This window comes from Enhydra lutris, unplaced genomic scaffold (genome assembly GCF_002288905.1).
Source record: "Enhydra lutris kenyoni isolate GAN:26980312 unplaced genomic scaffold, ASM228890v2 scaffoldscaffold22, whole genome shotgun sequence".
Lineage (NCBI taxonomy): Eukaryota > Metazoa > Chordata > Mammalia > Carnivora > Mustelidae > Enhydra > Enhydra lutris.
In genome coordinates this window covers 29,765,045-29,791,932 of record NW_019154106.1, presented here as the reverse complement: position 1 = coordinate 29,791,932, position 26,888 = coordinate 29,765,045, and the positions used below count along the sequence as shown (strand labels likewise).

Here is a 26,888-nt window from a genome sequence, read left to right as displayed (position 1 = left end):
AAATGTGCCTCTTTGCAGTTAATCTCCTCTTCCTGCCTGGCCCCTTCCTACCATTTGGCCCCAATCAGTTTACCATCTCTATAATTTGCCTTTCCTAGAATTTCATATATTTGGGATCATGTGGTATATAGTATTTTGTATCTGGCTTCTTTCACTTAACATAATGCTTTTCAGATTAACCACGTATCTGTGTGTGTCAATAGAATTGATTCCTTTTACTGCTTTTATTAGCCATTCATTAATTGATGGACATTTGATTGGTTTCTACTTTTTGACTACTAAATGAAGTTGCTATCTACACACCTCTGTATGAGCATATGTTGTTATTTCTTCTAGGTAAATACTCAGGAGATGAATTGTTGGGTCATATTGAAAGTAAATTATTTAATTTTTAAGGAAATTTCCAAACTTTTCTAAAGCTGCTTTGCCATTTTGCATTCCTACCAGGAGTGTATAAGAATTCCAATTGCCGCTTTCCTTTTTAACATTTGGTGTTGTTGTGTTTTAAATTTTATTTTAACAATTCTAGTGTACGTACAGTGATATCTCATTGTGCTTTTCATTTGCATTTTACTAATCACTAATGGTGTTGAGCATCTTTTCATGTGTTTGTTTGCCACCCATGTATCTTTGGATGAAGTGTCTATTCAATTCGTATCCATTTTTTATATGATTGTATTTTTATCATTGATTTATAAGTGTTCTTTTTATATTCTGGATACAAGTCCTATATCAAATATTTGTTTGGCAAATATTTTTTTCCAACCTATGGCTTGCCTCTTTCTTAGCAGTATCTTTTGAAAAGCATTAATTTTTTTACTTTTATGTACTCCAGTGCCTCAATTTTTTATTTTATATTTCATGCTATATTTTTGTCCTATTTAAGAAATATTTGCAAACTTTTCTTTAAAGGGCTAGATAGCAATATTTTTGGCTTTGTAGAGACTGTATGGTTTCTGTCATAATTACTTGATTCTGCTATCAAGCAGCCATAAACAATTCTTAAGCAAATTCCAATAAAACTTTATATCCAAAAACAGGCCCACAAGCCAATTTTCTGACTCCTAGGATAACCCCAAATCACTGAAGTTTTCTCCTTCATTGTTTTCTGAGAATTTGTTATCATTCTTTCCCTATTGAATTGCCTTGGCATTTATGTAGAAAATCAAATAAATATGTGGGTCTCTTTTCAACTTTTGTTTCTGTTCATTGACCCATGTATCTATCTTATATGAACTTCATCATTCTGTTTTTATAATGTCTTAAAACCAGGTATTTTTAAGTCCTCCCGCTTTCTTCCTTTGCTTAGTTGTTATGTCTATTATATAGCTTTTGCATTTCCATATAAATTTTAAATTCAGCTTGTTAGTTTATATGAAAGAGTTGGCTAGAATTATTCTTTTTCTTCTCCAGTTATTTTTTCCCTCTGTCCCTTTTTTTTTTTTTTTTAAAGATTTATTTATTTGACATAGAGTGTGCATGAGCAGGGGGAGGTGGAGGGGGAAGGGCAGGCAGAGGGAGAAGCAGACTCCCCACTGAACAGGGAGCCTGATTCGGGACTCGATCCCAGGACCCTGGGATCATGACCTGAGCAGAAGGCAGCCACTTAACTGACTGAGCCCCCCTGTCCTTTGTTTTTGATAGTTTCTGTTGCTATCATCAAATTCATTGGTGTGTGGTTTGCTCATATTGTCTCCTCACTATATTGTTATGAACTTATTTCCTTTTGTTCATTTTATGTTATTTTAAAGAAAATTTTGTTTTTAATCAGAGTGTGTAGCCACTGCTAAGATAAATTATACTTTCATTTCTATCAAATAAATTTTATTGGATATCCAAATATACAAGTTACCATTTTAAGCAAAGGAAACAGCAGTCCTAGACTTGGAGGCAGAAATCTTAGGACTTCCTGAGTAAGCACACATTGTCCACTTTGTAAGACAATAATATGAAATAAAGTTCAAAGTTATATCTTTGTTATAAATACATATAAAGTTATATCTTCTTTGTGAGCAATTTAAAGAGTTAACTGAGAGTTCTATGGATACATTCTGCCAGAAGCCAAGAAATGAATTAGCAAGTCTGGAATGAATGAGAAAATAATTGTGTGAAAGTAAGGGTGGAGGAGCTGAGAGAAAGGGAGAAAAGAATGAAAGATGATAGCCTGATTAAGTATAGTTTGAGTTTGACATGCTGTCGAACATTCAAATAGAATATCGAGAAAGCAGGTAAATCTCTGGGCCCAGAAATTTGGGGAATAATTGAAAATAGAGATTTACTAGCCATCATTTCTTTCTCCATCAAACATTTACTGAATGCCTACTGTGTGCCAGAAACTATCTTATGCAACTGAATGTTTTTGTCCTCCCCCTCAAATTCACATCCTTCCAGCCTAATAGCCCCAAAGTCTTAGCTCATTCCATCATCAACTATATGTCTAAAGTCTAATCTGTCATCTAAATCAGGTATGGATAAGACTTGACACGTGGTTCATTCTGAGGCAAAATTCTACTCTAGTTGTTTAACCTGTAAACCTGTCAAACCAGACAAATTATGGGCTTTTAAGTACAATATAAAACAGGCATAGATAGACATTCTCATTCCAAAAGGGAGAAATCAGGAAGAAGGAAGGAGTGATAGATTCTAAGCAAGTCCAAAATTTAGCCAGGTAAATTCCATTAGGTCTTAAGGTTCATGAATAAAGTTCTTTGGTTGCATGTTATACCTTCTAGGCCCATTGGGGTAACAGCATCATACCCCTTCAGCTGGGCAGGACACCACCCACATGACTTGGTTGGGCTGCAATCTCACCCTTTGAAACCAAGATTGAGGCAGCCATGCCCCACCCCAGGCTGATGGCTCTGAGCCTGTGGTAGGAGCGGCAGCCTGATCATCTCTTAATCACCTTTGGGATCTTTTCTTCCCTTCTTTTTTGCAGGATAGCTCAGGCTTGAAGCCAAATTGTTCAATGGACAAGCCTATAAAATCCAAGAAGTCTAACTACCTCCCTTAATCCCATCCTGCTTTGTCTGTAGTTCAAACTGGCAGTGTTTCTGCTGGTAGAATAGCTCTATTCCTGGCTTGTGCTGAGATGACTGGGTAAGTCCATGAGTCATACCCAGGATCTCTTTATCAAATGGTTGTTCAGCCATACCCTTAGTGTCTCTTTAGAACAAGCTTTTTCATTTTTTATAATATATGGGCTGAGAATTTTCTGAATTTTCAAGTTCTGATTCTTTTTGCTTAATAATTCCTTGTTTAATTCATCTCCTTTTGCATTTTACTGTAAGCCTGAATAGGAAGTCATCAGAGAGGGAGAAAAACCATAAGAGACCCTAAACTATAGGAAACAAACTGAGGGTTGCTGGAGGGGAGAAGGGTAAGGGGAGGGGGTAATTGGGTGATGGGCATTAAGGAGGGCATGTGATGTGATGAGCACTGGGTGTTACACACAACTGATGGATTATTGAACACTACATCTGAAACTAATGATGTATACTATATGTTGGCTAATTGAATATAAATTCTAAAAAAAAGAAATCTCAGCTAAATACTCAGTTTTATTGCTCACAAGTTGTACCTTCCACAGAATACTAGAACACAGTTCAGCCAAATTCTTTGCTACTTTGTAACAAGGAGTGGCTGTCCTCTAGTTTCTAGTTATATGTTTCTTATTTCTCCCTTAACATCCGTATTCTAGCCTGCATCTCAGAACTCTTTCAGCCTCTATCCATTACCCAATTTCAAAGTCACTTCAACATCTTGTTACAACAGAACCACATTTTTGTGCCAAAATCTGTTTTAGTAATCTTAAGCTACCATAACAGAACAAGAATACTGTAGCCTGGCTTAAACTATTGAAATTTATTTTCTTATAATTCTGGAGTCTGGGAAGTCCAAGATCAAGGTGCTGGCCAATTTAGTTCCTGTGGAGGACTTTTCCTGACTTGTAGATGACTCTTAATGTGTTTAAGCATCCCCTTCCTAGACTGCTCCACCCTTCTCCTCCAGCTGGACTGCTTGTTCTGTAGACAGTTATTACTCTGGCACTCTCCTTCATCATCCTAACAACTGCTCTGACTTTGCTGGTAGTGGAGTACATCCTCTAGTGACTTGAGAGTGAGGAGATAGAGGTGTGAGGTGGTAGAGACTTTAAACATTGCACGTCTGAATTTGTCTTAATTTCACTCTCAAATTTAACATTACTTCAGTCAAACATAGAATTGTAGACTGAAAAACAACTTCTCTTCTGAAAAGTCCAGATCCTGGAAGCTTTTCAGTTGTTTTCCTTTTTCCCTCTTTTTCTGAAGTGTCAGAATTCTATGCTTTAGGATATGTCTGTTTTCATTCATGAAATAATCAGGATTTCATTCATGAATAATCAGGATTTTAAATCTTTATCTCCCATTTTTTTATTTCTGGAAATTTCTCTTAGATTATTTCTTTGACATTTTCCTCTATCATCTCTGTTTCTCTAAGAAATCCTTTTATGGTGTCAACCTCCTGGACTAATTCTCTAAATATTTTCTTTTCTCTCTCATTTTCTATCTTTTTAGGAGGTCATATAGCATAATAGTTAAGAAACTGAGTGATGGGGTACCTGGGTGGCTCAGTTGATTAAGCGGCCAAGACTCTTGATTTCTGCTTAGGTCATAATCTCTGTGTCCTGGGGTGAAGCCCTGTGTTGGGCTCCGTGCTCAGTGGGGAGCCTACTTAAGGATTCTCTCTCCCTCTCCCTTTGTCCCTTCCCCCACACTCACTCTCTCTCTAAAGTAAATAAATATTTTAAAAAAGAGAGAGAGAGACAGTGATAAAATAAGATTGTCCATTACAAATCCTTGTTTTGCCTTTGACTTACTTTGTGATCTTCAACAGTTTAACCTTTATGCTCCAATATCTTCATCTATAAAATGGTCTTAATAGTGCTTACTTACTTCTTAAGATTGTTTATAGATTAAATATGTTAGTTGTATAAAGTAGGTAGAATAGTGCCTGGGAGTTGGAAAGTGCTTTAAAATGTTAGCTATCATTTTTTTTTTAAACATGGCTGTCATTATTATTGTTATTGTACCTTTATTCTGAGTGATTGACCAACTTGATCTTCTAGAACTTCCAGATCATTTTTTTTTATCTCCTAGTACATTTTCAGTTTCTACAAACTCAGGTTTTTTTTCTTATTGTTTCCTTTTACTAAAGTGTTTTTTACACACCATCTCATATAACAGATACTACTTTTTATTCTTTTTGAAGTTTTTATCTGTTTGTGGCATTGTTTCCTGCTCATTTGTCTTGGTCTTTGAATTCCATATTAGATGTTTATTTCAAATATCTGATAATTCTTGGCTGTCTTTTAATATTGAAGAGTAAGGGACTAGAAGGCTAGTTGGAAAGTACTGTGTATTTAGGTACATAACTTGTGATCTGATAGATTTACTATAAATTTAGCTAGAGGTATCTCTCTAAAGGCCTTTTCCCTAAATTTTGTCAATTTCTCCAGGGAGGATTCCTTTAATCTCCTGATCTCCAGCCTGTTCTGCTTAAGAATGTCTTCTGGCCTTGTCAGAGCCTAGCAGGGGGAACCAACTATGTGCATGTGTTGGGGGCTCTGGGGGTATCTCACTCTTCTGTACGAAGATTTGTAAAGTTACCCTGTCTCCAACATGATGTGTCACCCCTGCCCTCTGCCGTGTTTCTACTTCCAGTTTGTCTGATGTGACCTATCCATATCTCTTACACAGTTGGGGAGGAGTTGTATCCTGGCTTTTAGTAGAAAATAGGGGATCTGAGAGATCTTTTGTTTGTAAAGATTTTCAACCAGTCCTTCTCCTTTGACACACACGAGTGTTCCTCCTTGCTTGCTAAAATTACTGGTCTTTTCTGCAAGTATACCAGTTACTAGAATTTGTTAAAGCCAAGTGGTAGAAACTGGGATATATGTGTTTATTATATTATTCTTTATTATTTCTATGTGTTTTATATATCCCATAGAAAAATACTAATTTGAGATGCAAGGCCTTATGTTATAAACATTCTCAGATTGCAAACAACGGAAAGGTCCAACAGTAAGGAAATAATAAACTGAATTTTAATTAAGTCATACAATTTAATATATAGCCATTGAAAATCTTATTTTTGAAATGTGGGAGTGCTCACAATACTATGTTAAAAATGTAAAATACAGAGGTGCCTGGGTGTCACAGTTGGTTAAGCATCTGACTCTTGGTTTCTGTTCAGGTCATGATCTCAGGGTCATTAAGATCCAGCCTTGGTTCAGGCGTCACACTCAGCTCAGAATCTGCTTAAGTTTCTCTCTCCCTCTCCCTCTGTACCTCCCCACCAAGTGCTCTCACTCTCTCTCAAATAAATAAATCTTTTTTTAAAATGTAGAATACAAATAATATACATTATCATATGCCTAACAGGCAGCATGCATTTTGTAAAAGGTGTATATATATTTTTAAAAGCCTGGAGGGAAATACGTGAAATATTCATGTTCAGAGTTATTATTCTTAGGTGGTAGGTTAATAGGTAATTGTTTACTATTTTATATGTTTCTTTATCTTACAACTTTCTTTGTTGAACATTTACCACTTTTAAAATCAATTGCTGTCCAGTCTGTATTGATTTTTAAAGGGATAGTTGTATACTTTTTTTTTTTTTTTTTTTATGGTGAAGAGACGTTTCTTTCTTTAAAGTTTTTATTTTAAGTCCTGTTAGTTAACATACAGGGGTATGTTAGTTTCAGGTGTACAGTACAGCGATCCCCCCACTTCCATACATCACCTGGTGCTCATCACAACAAATGCATTTCCTAATCCCCATCACCTATGTGACTCATCTCTCTAGGGTACAGTTTTTCTAAGTTGAAAGAATATAGTGAAAAAACTAGTGTTAAAAATGTTTTTTGTAGTTGATATAAGATAAAAGAGAGTGTAGGAAGGACAGGGAGGCATACAACTATTTTAGGTACTGAAATGTCTCTTGGTTTTAATTTTAAACAACTAAGTTGTGATGTTTCTTTAAAATCTTAGTTGATATAACTGTAAAGTGTGTCATTGACAGTTACACAGTAAACAGTTTAAATTGTTAGATGAATAAATAAATACATTTTCGCATTTTCTAGACCTGCACTAACCAATAAAGTTTTCTCCAATTCTCTGATATTGGAAATGTTCTCTGCCTGCACCACGCAACAGAGTAGCTATTAGCTACAACTGACTATTGAGCTATATGGCAGTTGAGGCACCCAATTTATCATTTTGCTTAATTAATAAAAACTTAAATTTAAATAGCCACGTATGGATTGGGGCTACTTATTGACTAACATAATTGTAGACCAGTGGTTTTTGTAAATAATTCTGTATCTTAATAACTGTTAATAAGGGCACCTGGGTGGCTCAGTCCGTTGAGTGTCCAGCTCTTGATCTCAGCTCAGATCTTGATCTTATGGGTTGTGAGTTCAAGCCCCCATTTGGGCTCCACACTGAGCGTGGAGCCAACTTACAAAAAAATTAAAAATAAAAAGCTAAAAATTTTTTAAAAACTGATTAATAAGATTAATTCAGATGTATTCATTGGTATCTAGTATTTTTAATGCAGAAAAGGCAATTGAAAAACAATTACACATGTCTAAAATAAATAGATTTTGTAAGGTAGCTATATATTCATTAAATTTAATGTTTTATAACATTTTATTTAAGTTTTTACTTATTTCCTCATTTCAGAAATAAAATTAGTGGTTCTTTATCCTGAGGATAAGGCTGTGAAGCAGGAGAAAAGCTTAAGAACATCAGACTCCTCAAACTTTTTTTTTTTAACATTACAAAGATTTTATCCTTTGTCCCACAAGACAATAAGAAATATTGATGGGGATGTGTGGGTGGCATAGTTGGTCAACTGTCTGACTCTTGGTTTCAGCTCAGGTCGTGATCTCAGGGTTCTGTGATTGAGTCCCAACTCAGGATCTGTGCGGGGTCTGCTTGGGATACTCTCTCTCTGTCACTCTCTACCTCTAACCCCCATGCATTCTCTCTCTAAAATAAATAAATAAATTAAAAAAACTATATATATATATATATAGTTTTTTTATGAAATAAATATGTATAAATTCATATATATATGGAATTACATTTTTGCAAATATGTAAAGGCAGAAAAATAATTGAGAACCAATCATTTAAAATAATTTACTTTAAAATAATTTATAATGTACAGATTTAATTTAGTTGTAAAATGATGCCCATCAACCAATATATTATGAAGGCAGTTTTTATATGTTTGAAATGTTCTAAACAGAATTTTCAATTAGTTCTCTTATGGCAAGGTTGTGGGTGTATATTTCCCCACTCTATTTCTGTTTGAAAATTTCCTTAAGATTACTTAAGAATTACTGAATATTGGGGCTTGGGGGAACTAAATTTGTATCATAGACTGTCATACATTACCAAACAAAAAGTAATTTCAAATATTCCAAAAATTCAGTTTTACTGAATAGAACAAGAGTCAGAGTCCAGCCCGATGCCATAAATTATAAAGGCTATGTCCAAATAAAAGTCACCATTCAACGTTCTTCATCCTCACACCCAGAAACCAAAGAATTATTGTAATCTTAAAAAGATAATTAGGGCTGATGGTCTCAAACTAAAGCAAATGTTCAGCAACACTGAATTGGGTATATAATCTAAAACCTAGTAGTGTATCATTCCCTAAATGAGAACAAAATACTCACTGAACCAACTAATGTGAACACAAATAGTTGGCATTTTATGAAATCTCCTAAGAAAATAAAAAGTCCAGGTCTTCTAATGAAGATAGCATTTAGTTTTGCCTAAACTCTTCTAACATGAAGGTACAGAAAAATAGGTGAATAGCAAAATACTCAGCTCTCAAACTTTAGCTAGAGGGAAAAACTCAGTCTGGAAGAAAACATAACCCAAGAACAGAAATTTCTTCATAAAAGATTTATAGAAGAGATAAGAACATGAATTCTAAACAGAAAAAAAAAGGAATTCAATAAAATATCATTAAAATGAAATTTAAGAAAAGCATGAGTAGATAAAAGGATAATTGCAGAATTAAAAATATGAATTGAGGGACGCCTAGGTGGCTCAGTTGGTTGGACGACTGCCTTTGGCTCAGGTCATGATCCTGGAGTCTCGGGATCAAGTCCCGCCTCGGGCTCCCAGCTCCCCGGGGAGTCTGCTTCTCTCTCTGACCTTCTCCTCGCTCATGCTCTCTCTCACTGTCTCTCTCTCAAATAAATAAATAAAATCTTAAAAAAATATATGAATTGATTTAAATAATATTACTCAATATTAAACAGGTTTGCAATAGTCACAATGCAGTTAGAGAAATGAAATTAAAACAGTAAGTGAGGGGACACCTGGGTGGCTCAGTAGGTTAAGCATCTGCCTTCAGCTCAGGTTATGATCCCAAGGTCCTGGGATCGGGTCCCACGTCGGCCTCCTTGCTCAGCAGTATACCTGCTTCTGCCTCTGCCTGCTGCTCTCTCATCGGGAGAAAAAACTAAACTTGGGCCTGGGAAGAAGCGCTACATGCTAATTTCCTCATTTTTTTATAGGAGAGAAAGAAAGAGAAACTGATTTCATCAAAAACTGAAACTCATAAAAAGGACCATAGTGACTCTAACATCTTAATGTGCTTCATAATCACATTTCTATTTTTAGAAGAGAATGTGTCAGGAAATATGTTTCAAAGTAAAGAATCATTGACCAGTTCAACAGTTCTTTCAATTTTACTTCATTTTGTTTTATAAAGTAAAATGTTAACTTTTCAAATATTAATAGTATTTTAATACCTACTATTTTTATGGAAGTATTTTGTCTAGCATATCCATGTATATACATAAGTTTATGCTGGGAATGTTGTTTACTTAATGATTATTGCAGGGAAATTTGATTTTATAATTTTTTAAAATTTTATACCTTTGTCATAGGTATAATTTTTTAAAATTTCTATTGCTATGTCTTGAGGCTCATTAATCTTTTTTCCTGCAACATCTAATCTGCTGTTCCTTCTGTGCAGTGTGTTTTAAAAATTTCACATGTTGGAGTGTTCATCTCTAGAGGTTCATTTTGGTCTTTTAACAATGTATCTTTCCTATCTCTATGTGCTCAAACTTTATTGAACACATAGGCTTTAATTATAATTGATTTTTGTCTTAGTCTAACTATATTCGTATCATTGCTGCATCTCCTTATTATGGGTCATATTCTCCTGTTCTTTGTCATACCTGGTATTTTTTTATTGGCTCCAGATATTGTGAATTTTAACATGTGGAGTCCTGCAAACATTCTTGAGTTTATTTCTGGGGTTCAGTAAAGTTACTTGGGAGCCATTTGATTACTGTGAGTCTTGCTCTTAAGCTTCATCAGTTGGAATCAGAGCAGCTTTTTTTCTAGGGTTGATTTTGCCTCACTATTTAATACTCCATGAATTACAAGGTTTCTTCACTCCCGTCAGTAAGACCATGGACTTTTTCTCGTTCTGTGTGAGCTGCAGAAATTGTTGACCTTGCTCCTTTTGAGTGGTTCTCTCACCAGTTTTGGATAGTTTCCTTATGTCCATGTGCTGTTCAGTACTCAAGAAATGCCTCCAACAGGGACGCCTGGGTGGCTTAGTCAGTTAAGCATCCACCTTCAGCTCAGGTCATGTTCCCAGGGTCCTGGGATCAAGTCCCAGATCAGATTCCTTGCTCAGTGGGGAGCCTGCTTCTCCCTCTGCCTGCTGCTCCCACTGCTTCTGCATGCTCGCTCTCTCTCTCTGACAAATAATAAATCTTTTTTTTTTTTTTAAAGATTTTATTTATTTATTTGTCAGAGAGAGAGAGAGAGGGAGAGAGAGCAAGCACAGGCAGACAGAATGGCAGGCAGAGGCAGAGGGAGAAGCAGGCTCCCTGATGAGCAAGGAGCCCGATGTGGGACTCGATCCCAGGACGCCGGGATCATGACCTGAGCCGAAGGCAGCTGCTTAACCAACTGAGCCACCCAGGCGTCCCACTGACAAATAATAAATCTTAAAAAAAAAAAAAAGTTGCCTCTACAGATCTCTGGAGCTCGCTCTCTCTGTGCTCTTTCTTCCCCCTGTACTTTGCCACATGGCCTCCTTCAATTCCTGGCTTTATCTCTTCAACTCAGGAAAACTATTGGGTTCCTGTTTTCTGCATTCTGCACTGGATATTTACTTTTTTTAAAAAATTCAAGTATAGTTATTATGCAGTGTTACATTAGTTTTAGGTGTACAATATAATGATGCAACAATCAGTACATTGCCTACTATTGTCAACTCAAAATACGTGTCTCTGGGTAGTAGGTTTAGGCAATTATTTGACTAAATTCTTATAATCAGATGTTTATTAAGTGCTTAACATGCAGCAAGCACCGTTCTTTGCATTTCACATTTTTTACTCATTTATTCCTAACAAAAACCCAATGAGATGAATGCTGTTATCTCTATATTTCAGATAATGAGTAGAGACCTGGAGAGGTCCAATAAGTGGTCAGGGTAACCATAGACACAGCTGTTACACAGTGTGTAAAGTCAAGATTTAGACCTAAACAATCTGGTTGTAGAATTCATACTCATAACCACTATACTGTATTGTACCATATGCCTCACAAATATGAAACAAATATGAAAACATTTATATTTTGTAAGGTAGTAAGGCTTTGCTGGGAATGATGGAATCAGAGTTTAAATGATATAACTAGTTTCTAATACCAGCATAAATTAAACTTTTTTTTTTTTAAGATTTTACTTATTTATTTGACAGACAGAGATCACATGTAGGCAGAGAGGTGGCCGGGTGGGGGAGCAGGCTCCCTGCTGAGCAGAGAGCCCGATAATGATTCTGGGCTCCATCCCAGGACCCTGGGATCATGACCTGAGCCTAAGACAGGGGCTCTAACCCACTGAGCCACCCACGTCCCCAGAACTGTTGTTCTGTTTGGAGGTCTTTTAGTAGATAACTAAAATATATGATGGTTAATGTGTTTTCCAGCTGATTATTTGACTTGATTCTAAACATAAATAAATTTGATTTTGCAAAGTAAAAGTTGCAGTTTAGACTAATTTATGTCATAGCACAAGATTATGTTTACTAAGGCAGCACCCTACATTATCTTTATGATTTTTGCTAATATAAAAAGGCTACTATTATATGTGCTTTCCTTCTCCAAGAAACTTAGGTACTTTTTCTTTGCATTATTTCTGTAATTCCTCTACACACACCCACACACAAACGCACGCTCACATGCACACGCATGCATCTCCTGTGTGTTTTTTATAGCTACTCTCTGGATCAGCTTCCAAAAAAGGAAAGATAAAATTGGACTTCAGTGTCTCTTTACTTAATGAGATTTTAAATTCCATTTTCATTGTTAAAAGAAGAGACATAGGCTTGCAGGTACAAAACTAATATTTGAAAAGGGCAAAATAAATGTCTTGTTGTTGTAACTTCACCAATTATTTAGGTGAATGAGTTTTTTCAATTCTAGTATTACAAACCAGTAAACAGATTGCACACATGCTTATTTTTACCTAGCAGGAGACATAACAGTAATTACATGTAATACATAAATGCTAATTCCAGGCTTTGCTTTATGCGTGTGTGTGTGTCTGTGTGTGTGTGTGTGTGTGTGTGTGTGCACATACATACACATATACATATAAAAGATCATACCTCTTGTTGCAGTAGCATTTGGTTTTTGATAGTATAAAAATTTGAATACTTTCTTTAAATTCTAGTTCATTCACACTATTATATATACGATTTTCCTCTGTTTTAAAAATAGCCATATTGTTGTGACTATGCTTCGATCAGTTTTCAGGCATCAAGGTCTTGGAAAGTTCTAGGATTGCTAATATTATGATTTAAGAAAACTCGCATTTTTTAATCACAGATGTTCAATAATGTGTCATTCTGTTTTCTTAGGAACTTCCTGCACCATTACTTGATGATAATTGTAAAAAAGATTTTGATGAAGATGTATGTAATCATAAAACACCAGACTCTAACATTAAGATGAAAATAGCTTGGCGTTACCAGTTATTACCCAAGATGGAGGCAAGTCAACATACAAACTATCTCTAAAATTTGCAAATCTATTTGTTTTCATTTTATAGGATTTTTTGTAGTATACCTTTCATTCTTTAAATGTACTACAATGTATACTTTCTTATTTAAATAACTAGATATTTTATTTGCATTTTATCAAGATGACATTTCTTAAAAAATAAAATTATGGCAAAAAAATATTTTTACCAAAGTAGATTTCATTTCTTCCATAATTTCCATATAGAATCTTTTATTCTAGGATTGCAACCCAGAGTAAGGAGCTCATTAAGCTATTTCTGTCCAGTTTGGTTACCTATAAATAATCAGCATAACTGGTAGTCCCTTGGAATTACTATTTTTATTCCTATACATTTTCTATCATTGTATTTTCGAACTCAGCTGTCTGATAACCTCATCTGTCCGGGATAGACTAAGAGACAGAAAATAAAGTGAAGATTTCTGTGAAAACGAATGTCAGTAAATCTGCTCATTAAAGATTATGAACTCTGCTCTTGGTGAAGGCCCTGTTCATTTATTAGCTCCTTTATTTGATTATTTACTTATTCACCTTTCAGAACACTTTAATGTCTACCAGACATCATATTGGTAGAAAAGAGAGAAATTCTAATCTGAATAAGACACAATACCCATAGCCTACCCTTCTGTCTTCTACATTGACATCACTCATACCTTCCCCAAGGACAGATATGTTTGTAACACTCCTTAACTGTAAATGCCTAATTTGGTATATTGTTTCCACTGCCTCCTTCTAAATGCATGGCAGACTGTCATTCATAAAACCCTTCTGCCAAGCCTAGACAATGCCTTAGAGTTCTCTGCAGTATTCTGGGTGGTCACTACCAGCTAATATGTGAGAGTTAGTATGTGAGACGAAACCTATTTGTCATTATAAGCCTGCAATATGAAATACAAACTTCTTGAGATTGTATATAAGATCTATACAACCTAACCCAAGCCTACCTTTTAGTCTCCTCCTGTGTGAATATAAAATACTATATCCATCTGTCCTATGAGAGTTATTCCTTATAAATTACTTATATTTCTGCTGGTAATGCTTTTTACTTTCTTATTCACCAACTCAGCCTTCCCCAAATGCAAATATTACTACTTGGACAGCTTTCCATACATAATTTCCTAGTTTCTTATTTTTGTGTCCATAGCACTTCATGTATTTTAAAGTACTTCTAACATTATTTTATATGTAATTGTTGGTATAACTCTTTTCTCCATCAGACAGAATTCTCTATGAAGGCAGAGAACCTGTTTTATTTTCTCTCATATCTCCAGTATCTATGTTAATGCCCAGTACTCAATAAATATTTGATGTGTGATAAATGTATTTATACGTTTATACAGCCAGCAAATATTGAGTATTGCCTGTGTATTAAGTGTAAAATATGGTATAAAATTGTTCTAATTTAGATGGGAAAGCTATTTGAATAATAAGATTTTTAAGCTTGATTTAAATGACTGTGAACAAACTACAGATGAAGGATATTTGCAACTGATAGAATAAGGAATAAATTTTCCGTATATACAAAGAACTTCTAAAATGAATAAGGAATAACCTACCAACCTAATTTTTTTTTATTAACATATAATAGATTATTTGTTTCAGGGGTACAGGTCTGTAATTCACAGCGCTTACCATAGCACTTACCCTCTCCAATGTCCATATCCCAACCCAATTTTTTAGAAAAATGGGCGGATATATGTGAAGGAAATTTAGCTGTCCCTTAAACATACAAATGCAGATGCCCAATATCAGTTACAATAAGAGAAATGCAAATTAACACTGCACTGACCAGGGGCTCCTGGGTGGCTCAGTTGGTTAAGCTTCTGTCTTCGGCTCAGGTCGTGGTCCCAGGGTCCTGGGATCAAGCCCCACATTGGGACCGCCCCTGAGCAGGGAGCTTCTCTCTCTGCTGCTCCCCCTGCATGTGCTCTCTCCCTCTCTCTCTTTGTCAAACAAATAAATAAAATCTTAAAAAAAATTTTAAAAAAATCTGCATTGACCTGCCGGTTTTCTCTTAACAAGTTGTCAATAACCTAAAATGTTTGGTGAGACACTAAATTAGCAACGGTGTGGAAAAACTAGTACTTTCTCTTACTTTGCTGGTGGAAATATAAATAGTACAATTTCTGTGGAGGGCGTTTGGTAGATACTTTAGAATTACAAAAAACATTTACCCTTTGATCCTTTTATTTACATTATGAATCTATTTACTCATATGTAAAACAAACATATGATCTATTTATTTAGCATATTTTTAATAACAGGATTGGAAATAAACTAAGTGACTATCAGTAAGCACTTGGTTAAGTAAATTACAGTATTTGTGTACAGTAGAATACCATTACATGCGTATTAAAAAATACAGGGGAGCTCTGTAGTCAGTTTTTGTAGGCATAGCTTGGATGTGAAGGAGAACTGGATATAAGAGGCCAGATAAATGGAATTATTCTGTTTAGGGAAATGTCAGTAGAGTGATAGAGATTAAAACAGACAAGGAATGTAGGACTAGCCCTTGAGAACCATAATGGCAAAGAACGTCATTCATGTCTTTGAGCTGATAATTTCATTTAAATTCCTGAGCTTAATGGTAACTCTTTTATAAAGAATGACTATATTCTTATTTTTCTATTGGTTTGTTCTGAAAGAGTCAATAAAGAACAAAAGTTCTAAGTTAAATTTAGCTTTCTTTCAGAGACAATATACCAGACCAGTTGTAGGCTATATAAATCACTCACATCTTACATTTACTTTATTTTTATGCTAACCTCAGCTATGTTTTAATTTTCTCATTGGTCACTAACATTCTTCAGGTGAAATTGCCAGTGAAGATGCAAATAACTGAAACTTTAAGTCTTTCGTTTTTTACTGCTTGTTAAAAAATCTGTTTAAAGTTGGCGCAAAAGTTCTTTGTTTCTTGTGTTGTTTCTTTATATATTATAATTACGAGTGCTATTCCTGCCCCCTTTATATATAAGTCAGTAGTCCTTATTCCATTCTTCATTTTAGAGTGTGGTGTGCCTGCAGTTGTTTTGATTTCATCTATGGAAGTAAACTCCTCAGAGGTCACATATTAACACATAAACCCCGTGATCAGTTTTCAAAGTATACAGTGTGTTTTAAAAATTGTGTTCTTCTCACAGTGATCTTTCTGAGATGACTTACTCTCCCATTTTCTTGAGTTCTCCACTAAAATATCATTTAATCAGGAATGTATTCTTTTCTCACTCTCTATAAAAAAGTAAAACCACTCTCTCTCTCTGTCATCTCACTGTCTTATTTTTCTTCAGGGCACTTATGGTCATCTATCAGATAATATCATCTATCTTCTCCTACTCGGCTGTGAGCTCAATGAAAGAGAGTGACTTCAAATCTCTTGCTTTACTGGCAAATAGTGGGTGCTCAATAGTTATTGAATATGTGAATGAATGAATAATTTTTTTAAATTTTATTTTTTTCAGTGTGAATGAATGGATTATATAGTAGCAAAACTGAGTTAAGTTACATTAATACAAATAAAATAATAGCTTATTTTGAATGTACTGTCCATGGTTAGATTTTTAAATTTATTAGTATTTATAAGTGCGTTCTTTCCAGTTGACAAAAATAGAATCTTATGACTTCTTTGCTTTCCTCGAAATGTCACCAGCATGTATATTTTCCTGTCACAAAAATTTTATACATGAGGATTTGCCAAGACTGATAGCCTTCAGCTATCATGTACTTTATAAATCCAGATTTTACTTTGCCATTACTAGTTTAAAAACATCAAAAAAACCCTGGGTTTTCTGTGTCCTACCTGGGACAAAATATTGTTAAAACTCTTAGGACTAAAGATTAAACAAGTAGTCTGAAGCTAGCTATGTCATTTATCAGAGATAGCTTTTACTATAAGTTTTACTATAAGTTGCCACCAGTTCCCCACTTGGGGAATACAAAAAAGGGTAAGAATATGCACACCTAAGTCAGTAATTGTAGCTCAGTAAAGGATAGAGCATTGCTGTTTCCAGTTGGAGGGGTGTGTAGTTTTAAGAAGGCCCCCTTCCCTTGACCTGTGATTTTGATTCTCTCTCTTAGGTAGGTCTGCTTTTTTTTTCCCCTATCCAATCATCAAATCCTATTCCCTTTCACCCCACGAATTGGTAGCTTACAACATATGCTGAGACCTAATAGCTTCAATATTATATAGTTCTATTACCAAAGCCTACGATGGTTCCAGCACTTAGGGTATGTATTAAGTCTTTATTATATTAAATCCTCATTACATTTTGGCTTTCTTAGTGGTTCAGCCATAATAACCCTTCTGATTGATGTGTGCATATTGCAGGTGACAACAAATACCATTTTTCAAATGAGGTAATGTATTTACAAAGGATAGTGATAGATCTTCTGATTCTCTAGTGAATCATGATACAATAATTAATATCATTTAGGTAGTGCTTTACAATTACAAAATATTCATTGGCAGTGTTGCGTTAGGTTCTCACAACAGCCTAACAAAATAGTTGTTATGGGTGGTTGAACTGAGGCTCAAAGTGGTTAGTTAACCATTTGGGTTCTTGCTTTCTGTTATGCCATACTGAGAAACAAGAAATGATAACAGTAATAAGAAAATGTCTTATTTAGACTGTTTATTTGGTGTGCAGCTTTTGTCTGAAAGTTTTGTTTCCTTCTAACATACTGGAGGTGAGGGATGGTATTATTTTATTTTTCTGTGTTCCTTCTGGTCCCCCATCAGAGTTAATTTTTCTGTATCATAATACATTTTTACTGAACCATTCCATTATTCTCTGTTCCACAGTTGACAAAAGTAAAGGTTAGTCTATAACTGTGAAATAGAAGTTTTCATAATATAAAACTAAAGCAACATGTTCTTATTAAATTGAGTAAAACTGACTCGTTATTGATGACATGTTGATTTATTTAATGCATCTTTTTTTGTGGAGTTGATATTTTTTCTTAGAGTATTATCAGACTTAAAGCATTAGTTATCATTTTTCAGAGGAAATATTTGAAGTCTTTGTTTTATAAGCCTCAAAAGATTTCACAGTATTTTTAAAAATCTGATTATATTTTAATGCTTTGTGTTTGGGTACAAAATTTTTTTTCCTGTAAGGGTATATTTATTTTTCCAGTTTCATTTTTATTGAAGGATTAAAGCTTTTCATCATTAATAAAATTTGTGATGTCTACCTTGTGAATATTTTAGTTGCCATATTTAATCCTAATTTCTAAAAAAAAATAATAGCTTAATTGTAACAAGAAAATCTTCCAAATTTTATTCTTATATTTTAATGAATTATTTGTGTTTTATATGTAAACTGTCACAGCATGAAATCAATTTTCTGCCTTGATTCATCCCAAATCTGAGATTTCTATCACATTAATATTATAATTAGAAACAGTAATAGAGACGGCAACTTAAAAAGCATACTTTGCTTCTTGGCAATTTAGCATATTTCTCTGAGTGCCCAAGACTTCAAGAACCTTCAGTGCACTAATAAATTTATTAACTCAAACTTAAAAGAAGCGAAAAGTCTCTTTCTTTCTCTCTCCCCATGGCCAGTCTGCTAAAATAGATTATTCATGCTTATTTGATTCAGGTAGGCTTTTGCAAGCTTCCCTACTAGGCCTGGGAATGTGGTACATTGAGGCCTTTTCAGAGGCTTCTGACATAGACCAAGCTTTTATTGCATGGTGTTTTATTATTACCAAATCCTAGTCTCCACCCAGTTTGTAGGCACTCTGCTTATTCTTTTGAATCAGGAAAGGTTATCACCTACCTTAATCCATGGAGCAGCGTGGATTAAGGACACCAGTGTGCCCCAGGATTCTCAAAGAGGATCCTGGAAACTTCTTGTTTCTTCTTTTTTGCTTGTCTTTACTAAATTCTATTGGGCCTTAGGAGGATTTGCATCTGAAATGGGCAACCTGGTGTTTTTCTCAATGAAGACATCAGATCAAAGTTCAGTTAGTCAAGGCCTTTCTAAAACATTAAGGGGGCTTGGACTTACACAATAAAAAGATGAGCTCTAGCAGAGATTGCAGTAAAAACATTCTGAACTATAATCCGGATAAAGAATAGATTATAGGCCAAAGAACAGACCTTGTTTAAATTGCTTTATACTAATAACTTTACATTTAAAAACTTTACCCCATTTTTTAGAAACGTACTTTAATGTTTCATAATTTGTTAATACTGCCATGGTAAATAGATAAATCATGTTTTAGGAACCATACTTGTATATATATTGTATTGAAAATACTAGGTTGAGCTGATTGGTCTCTTTCGTTAATGACAACAAACAGTATCTTATGGAGGGGTGATTAGTCATTTTACCTAGAAAATAAATGCCAAACCCACAGACTCTAAATCTGAGAGTAATGTTTCTATTGACTTAATTTTTTTATTCTTTGTTACTGTATAATTTGATGTTGGTAGGCATCCAATTTAAGAATATTAATCTTTTAAATCTTAAAATTCAAAGATCTAGTGTCAAGGAAATGTCTTTATCTAAATTACAAAGTTGGCAGTTACTTAGTAAAATAAATTAAGAACTCACTCCATATAGTTCTTCAGGTTCTGCAAATTATCTGCAGATTATCTGTTTTGTTGAATGTTCTGAAATTTGTAGTATTCAGGACAGTGAAAATTATGTAAATTTAGATTAGGAACTATTAGAAATTATTGCCAATCTGTTAGTAGTTCAACTTTGGACAGAGGTATATATATTTCTAATGTGTTGAATCAGCACAGAGTCCATTCAAAGCAATATCATGAGAATGTTCTGTTACTAGGCCTTTACTATCCTGTGTAAATAAATTCAACATCAATAGCTACTAGAGTTTCTAATGAGAAAGATGATTTGTTGGAGAAATAGGTAATAGAACAAAAGACGAAGTATCTATGAACTAATGATTATGTCAGGTTTCTGGTTTATCTAATATTATTTGTATGCCTTCTCCCTCTTTAGCACATGCCTTGTTCCCAATGGGAGTACTCCAATATATTTTATACTATTAGTTTAATTTTAAATTTGTAAGAAATTTTGAATATATATACACACTGTCTTGTGAGAATTTAATTTTTAAATGATGCTCAGTTTAATATATTTAAATAGCTAGTTTCTTTTGGGCCTCTCACCAATGATTTCATTGACTTAAGTTTTCATTAGTTCTTAGCAATTCCATATTTAATTTGTCATTGAAACCTGTAACCTTTAAAAAACAATTAATACATGTATATTAAATTTTTCTTTAACTTGGGAAGATTTACAGTAAGAAAAACAAAGAGGTATTTGAATTCTTATCAAATTTAGGGGACCACCAGCAGCAGAGAAACATGGGAGAGGAAAAGGTTGATTTCTAAGTCATCATTTAAAATAATAAAAGTTGTATGCTTCTTTGAAATTTATTAAGTCTGCGTATATCAGCTCTTCCTATCAGCATTAAAATGTGCAGAGATATCAGTATTTTGCTGAATGCAGTTCAAATACATTGTAGTTTTTAAAAAAATTAATTTTTTTAACAATCAATATGGCTTTTCTTAACAGTCTGGACCAGTATCTTCTTCAAGATTTGGTCACTATTATGATGCATCAAAAAGGATGCCACAAGAACTAATTGAGGCATCAAAATGGCATGGATTTTTCTTTCCAGAAAAATTATCTTCAACTCTTACTATAGAACCATGGTAAGTTAATGACTCCATTCTAATTTCACAGGTTAACAGAATTCATTTTTACCGCATTCTTTAAAATAATGCATAACCAAAGGTACATATCCTAATAATAAATGTTTTCTATATAACATGTAACTGTAATCGTGCATATGTTTCATACTATTTCTTTATATGTGGTTTTCTTTTTCTGGTCCTATTGGAATTGCCGTTATTCTTAATTTACAGTTTGAAAAGGAATAATACCTGTTGTTCTTATATTCAAGAAAATGTGGAATAGTTTTTATATCAAGGTCTTTTAGCCCTAAATGCAGATAGATATCTAAATACAACTGATTGATAATAATAGCAGTGAAAATGGTATGAAGTACTGCTGTTTTTCAGTACGTGTTCTATCAAAAAGTAAACAGAAAGTGTTTGTCTTCCAATATTTTATTTCTTAAGGCTTTCTACTTCTAGTAAAATTATTCTGTAAATATAACAATGTGTATTTTTTTTAGGTTACCTTAAAAGAATTCAGGGGTCTTTTGAGTTTAACAATGAAGTGTTTTAAATATTAAACGAACACAGCATGTTTATAGTGCAACTAATTTTATTAAGGCAAAACTCTGAAAATTACAGTACTTGACATTGAATAATTTATAGTGTTAAGAATATGTAATTTCAATTCCGGCTGCTGTTGAGTCAAGGAAAGTAATCCGTGGAGTAGGTTGTAACCTCTCTTTTCTTTCATCTTGTAAAACCATTATTTTCAAAGTGAGATGAGTTATTCCATGGAGATTTAATAGACAGGAAATTGTGAACTGAAATGACTTAAAAATCCATAGAGTCTCTTTCCAGGAAAATTACTTGAGAATTTAGTGAAGACTATCCTATTTATTGTTACTAAATCTCTTTCAGAAAATAAAAAATATTCACTTCATTATGGTTTCTCCATTCTATGGCTTGAGACTTACAGAAAGTGGTGCTTTGATGTTGTCTTAGTGTTACCACCAACCATTAATGAATGACTCCTGCCTGTGTTGGTCACTCCACTACCTATTACATTGGTTACCTAGTGCAATCCTTGTATGAACCTTAACAAAGTGTTTATTCCCATTTTCCAGAAGAAGATACTGAAATTCACAGAAGTTATTTATTTGAGGCTCAACTATTAAGTGACAGAACCAGGATTAACTCAAATCAGATCCCTCTCTTTTTGCTTTACTGCTTCAAGAGACATTGCTATCCTTTGCCTTTACCTTCCTATCTTATGAAGGAAAGAGCGCTAATAAAGAAATAAAAAAAGAAATCTGAGTTCTGACTGTCCATCCTACTGTTAACCTTAGGAAATGCCTTAAATTCAGTGAAAATGAATATCCTTGTGTGAAAAATTAGGGTAGAGGGATACCTTTTGTCCTATTTACATCACTAATATTTTGTTAAGTTTGAATGATTATATTGATTATACTTTAATCGATATATCAATACTATTAATTCTTCCCATTCCCTAAACCAAACACGTACATATACTTTTATGGCTTGGAAAACAACTTCTTGATTTCTCAAGCAGTAAATGGTGGAACCCAAATTCAAAGTCAGTTCTTTCTAACTCAAAATTCTGTGTTAGCTATAATACTACATTGCCTCCATTCATGGAGTACTTAAGGAAATACAAGAATGTAAAATGTTCATTAAGTATAATGTAAGTAAACAAAAAAATGTGGTGTTACTTTTGTAATTAATAAAATGTTTTAAGAAAAAAATTTTAAGCCCCAAAATACAAGGTTTTTGTTCATTCAGTCATTAACTAAAAGAAAGAGGGAATGAACATTTGTTGAATAGCTATTCCATGTCAGACACTGTTCCAGGCATTTGACGATGGGATATCTTATCTAATCCTTCCACAGCCCTCCATTTTTTTAGGAGCTTGATGACAGAGACTGATACTAAATACCTTTCCCACTTTCTCAGGCTGTTAGTGACAGTCTCTGACCTAAACCCAAGTCTTCAAAACCTCTGCTTTTTATTCTGGGCCAGGCTGCCTCTATTTGCTGCTGTAGTAAATGTGTAGCACATGAAGCCAGGGGCCAGGAAAAACTACACCTAGATCAGCCATGAAAATATAGTCCTATAGTTTTTAAAATATGTTTCTTTTTTCAGAGTGTGTTTTGAGAACTAGCAGTTTTACACAGAATAGGAAAATTTATAGATTTTAATTATCAAGGCAATATTTCATTTCATGGCAGTTAACTGATAATTCATTTATTTCATATAAAACGTAAATGCTTAATTAAATGTAATTAAACTTTAAACATGTAATTAAATTAATTTTGAAAATGAGTACTTACCATGTGAGATTTAATTTATGAAAAGCATGTGCTCATTTCACTAAAATGAACTTTACTAGTTCATTTATAAAACAATAAAGCTAAACTTTACAGTTGTCTATACTTTTCCTGTAATTAAGACTAGAGGATATAGCCGTGTCTCACTATCATATAGTATATAATTTCATATATTCTAAAGGCACTGTTGAAACACTGTTTCTTTTATGGTGAGAAAAACTGAAGGTCATTTAAAATTTGCATTAACTAATTTAAAATTGTTAGCAGGTATGCCTATAGGAATGTCTGTATATACAATTTAAACTTTCAAATCAAAGTCTGGCTATAAAAACCTGAGAAGTATCACTCTAATATTACAAGACGGTTTTGTTTCAATATTTCATTGTCATAAATCAGATAATCTGAATTACAGAACAGTGATAGGAAAAATCATTTTGAGTATAATTCTGCAATCCAAGATTTTTTTACTTTGGTGTTGTTTTGAATTAAGCTTTGCTAACAGGTATGCAAGGACAGTTCTGTTGTCCTTAGGAAAATAATGCTGATCTTCAGGGTACTGATAGTATCTCAGCTTTCTTATTTATTAACAAATCTACCAACACACTGCTTAACCTGCTGTTTCAAACTGAATATGTATGGTTCTGCCCAATGCTTCCCCCTGCCCAAATTTATAGGTTGAAGCCCAATGTGATGGTGTTTGGAAATGAGGCCTTTGGGAGAGAATTAGAGTTGGATGAAGTCATGACATTAGGACCTTGGTCAGATAGGATTGGTGGTGTTCTTAGAAAGAGGGAGAAATATCCAGCTCCTTCTCTTTCCTTGAGCACAGGTACATGAAAGGCCATGTGAGCCACATAGCAACAAAGTGGCCCTCTATAACCCAACAGGAGAGTTCTCACCAGATACCAAACCTCCTAGCACCTTGATCTTAGATTTCTAGTCTCCTGAAATTGAATAGAATTAATTCTTGTTGTTTAAGCCACTCAGTCTGTGGCCATTTTGTTACAGGAGCCCAAGCCAATTGATAAACCCACTATATTATAAAAGGTTACTTTTTTTTAATAGAACAGATCTTCAATGTTGAGTTTATATACAGATGGTAGTAAATAGAATGATTTTGTTTTGATATGTTTCTTTGAAATTTGAGATTTTATTTTTACATAGATATCCTAAAAATGGCTAGTAGTTTCTTATATTAACTAAAAATTTTGTATTAATTACATTCAATGAACTGAATTCTGAAAGAACTAGTTACCTTTTTAGGAGACTTTCTAGGAGAAAATCAAAAGAAAGGAGATAAGAATTTTACTTAAGATTTTAGAAGTCTTTACTTTTCCTTATTTTGCCAAGTCTATTTACCACTTAAATGGAACATCTGTATGAGCCTTCTGTAATATTTTCCTAGACAAATTATAGTTATGATCCTCCATACTTTCCTACTTGGTTTTGTTCACACTCTGCCAGAACATTTAGCGTATTGCGCTGTAATTATTTGTCCTGTTTCCATTTTTATCTTCCCTCTCAAACAGTGGAAATCCTTGAGGAAAGGGGTTTATGCCATCTTCATCTCTTTATTCATGAATCTAGGACACAGGTGTTGATAGTTGATGAACTAATGATTCAATGCACAAAGTTTAGTAATAACTCATATTAACTGTAGCCTTGTTTGTAGCTCAAAGATATAGTGGGAAAAAACTAATAACTGAAACATAGCCATGTAAGAGTATATTTTATCTCACCAGGCTAAAACATTGACATTTAGCATCGCAGAGCCCAGTGCTATTAAGAAAGAAGAATCCATCTAAAAAAGCACAAGGCTAAAGAATGAATTCCTATTGCCTGGGGCTACCTGTTATGAGTGGATCCCTTTGAGAATTTAGTTTTACCTTTTCTGGAGTGGAGAAGTAGAGATCTAATGAGATGAGAAAGACAAGTATAGCAATGGCACCACCAACTAGGATACATTATTTTAAACTTGAAACAGTAGTATATTCTGATTTTGATAATTGTGCAATGATTATGTGTAAGATGTTAACATTAGGGGAAGCTGGGTGAAGGGTATATAGAGTGCTCTGTACTATTTTTGAGCCTTTTTGTAAGTCTAAAATTATTTCAAAGTAAAAGGTTAAAACACAGTATTATATGGTACCAGGCTATTAAAAGGAATTAGTAGAGATGTATTAAATCTATGTATATATATTTTTTAATTTGAAAATACAGATCTCTTACACTGAGAAACAGAGAGCCATCATATATTTAGAAGGCACAATTAGAAACTCATGACAAACAAATTTTGCAAGAGAACTTCTAGGTAGGACTAAAGGTTCAGAGCAGGAGTATGCTAAATCCTTATTATGAATTATTAAGAGGATTCAAAATGAATAACATATTAATACAAATCTTCGAGCTGAGTGCAAAGCAAGATGTAAATGTTGGAAAGGAGTTTGCTAATTGGCATGCTAGTGATATGATTAAAGTAAAAATATATCTAGGATGCCTGGGTGGCTCAGTTGGTTGAGCAACTGCCTTCGGCTCAGGTCATGATCCTGGAGTCCCAGGATCGAGTCCTGCATCACTCTCTCTGCTCAGCAGGGAGTCTGCTTCTCCTTCTGACCCTCCCCTTCTCGTGGTCTCTCTCTCTGTTTCTCTCTCATTCTCTCATTCTCTCTTTCAAATAAATAAATTTTTAAAAATATTTTTAAAAAATCTAAAAATGTTGAGAGAAAACTATTAATCCTAAACCTCATTTTAACCAATGAAAAAGAAATTACTTGCTTACATGTTTGCCTTTCTTCTTTTTCTGTCCTCCAAGGGGGCCTTTGGGTATGCAAAAATTAGTTGCTCATCCTGGCATCCTGTCTTCATTGGTATGCATTTGTTTCATTACTTCCTGCCTAAATCCTGCATTCCTAGTCCCAGTTATTGTCCCCTAGGTTTACTCTCTGTTATTAATGCAACATTATAATTAATCCTTCCAAATTTTATTCTTCCTTCAATAAAGTAATCTTAGGCCTTTGACTCCTCTCTTTCACTTCCTACATCCAACCTATCAGCAACTCCTGAAATTTTTATTTTTTTAATTTTTATTTAAATTTCAGTTAATATACAGTGTAATATTAGTTTCAGGTGTACAATACAGTATTGAACACTTCCGTACAACACCCAGTGCTCATCACAGCAAGTATACTCCTTCATCCCTATGACATTTTAACCCATCCCCCCACCCACCTCCCTTCTGGTAACCATCATTTGTTCTCCGTAGTTAATATAACACACACACACACACACACACACACACACACACACACACACACACCATATCTTCTTTATCCATTCTTCAGCTGATAGAAACTTGGGCTGTTTCCATAATTTGGCTATTGTAGTTAATGCTGTTATAAAATCAGGGTGCATGTATCCCTTTGATTACTATTTATATATTTTTTGGGTATATACTTAGTAGTACAATTGCTGGATCATAGGGTAGTCCTATTTTTAACTTTTTTTTTGACATTTTAATATTTTTTTCATTTTATTTTATTTTATTTCTTTTCAGAGTTCCAAAATTCATTGTTTATGCACCACACCCAGTGCTCCATGCAATACATGCCTTCCATAATACCCACCACCAGGCTCACCCAACCCCTCACCTCCCTACCCTCCAAAACCCTCAGTTTGTTTCTCAGAGTCCACAGTCTCTCATAGTTTGTCTCCCCCTCTGATTTCCCCCAACTCCCTTCTCTGCTTCTCCCAAGTCCTCCATGTTATTCCTTATGCT

General features: G+C 34.2%; 1 protein-coding gene across 2 annotated transcripts in view; it reads left to right on the top strand.

The window, feature by feature from the left end:
- The window catches only part of LOC111149765 (elongator acetyltransferase complex subunit 4), a 249,656-nt gene that overhangs the window by 54,155 nt on the left and 168,613 nt on the right, over window positions 1-26,888 (top strand). The window contains exons 4-5 of one of the 2 annotated variants that reach the window (XM_022507026.1): window positions 12,952-13,083; window positions 20,662-20,801. In XM_022507026.1, the coding sequence (XP_022362734.1) occupies window positions 12,952-13,083; window positions 20,662-20,801 (272 nt within the window). Of the gene's footprint in view, window positions 1-12,951; window positions 13,084-20,656; window positions 20,802-26,888 lie in introns of both variants that reach the window. The other variant, XM_022507025.1, reaches the window with a different exon arrangement.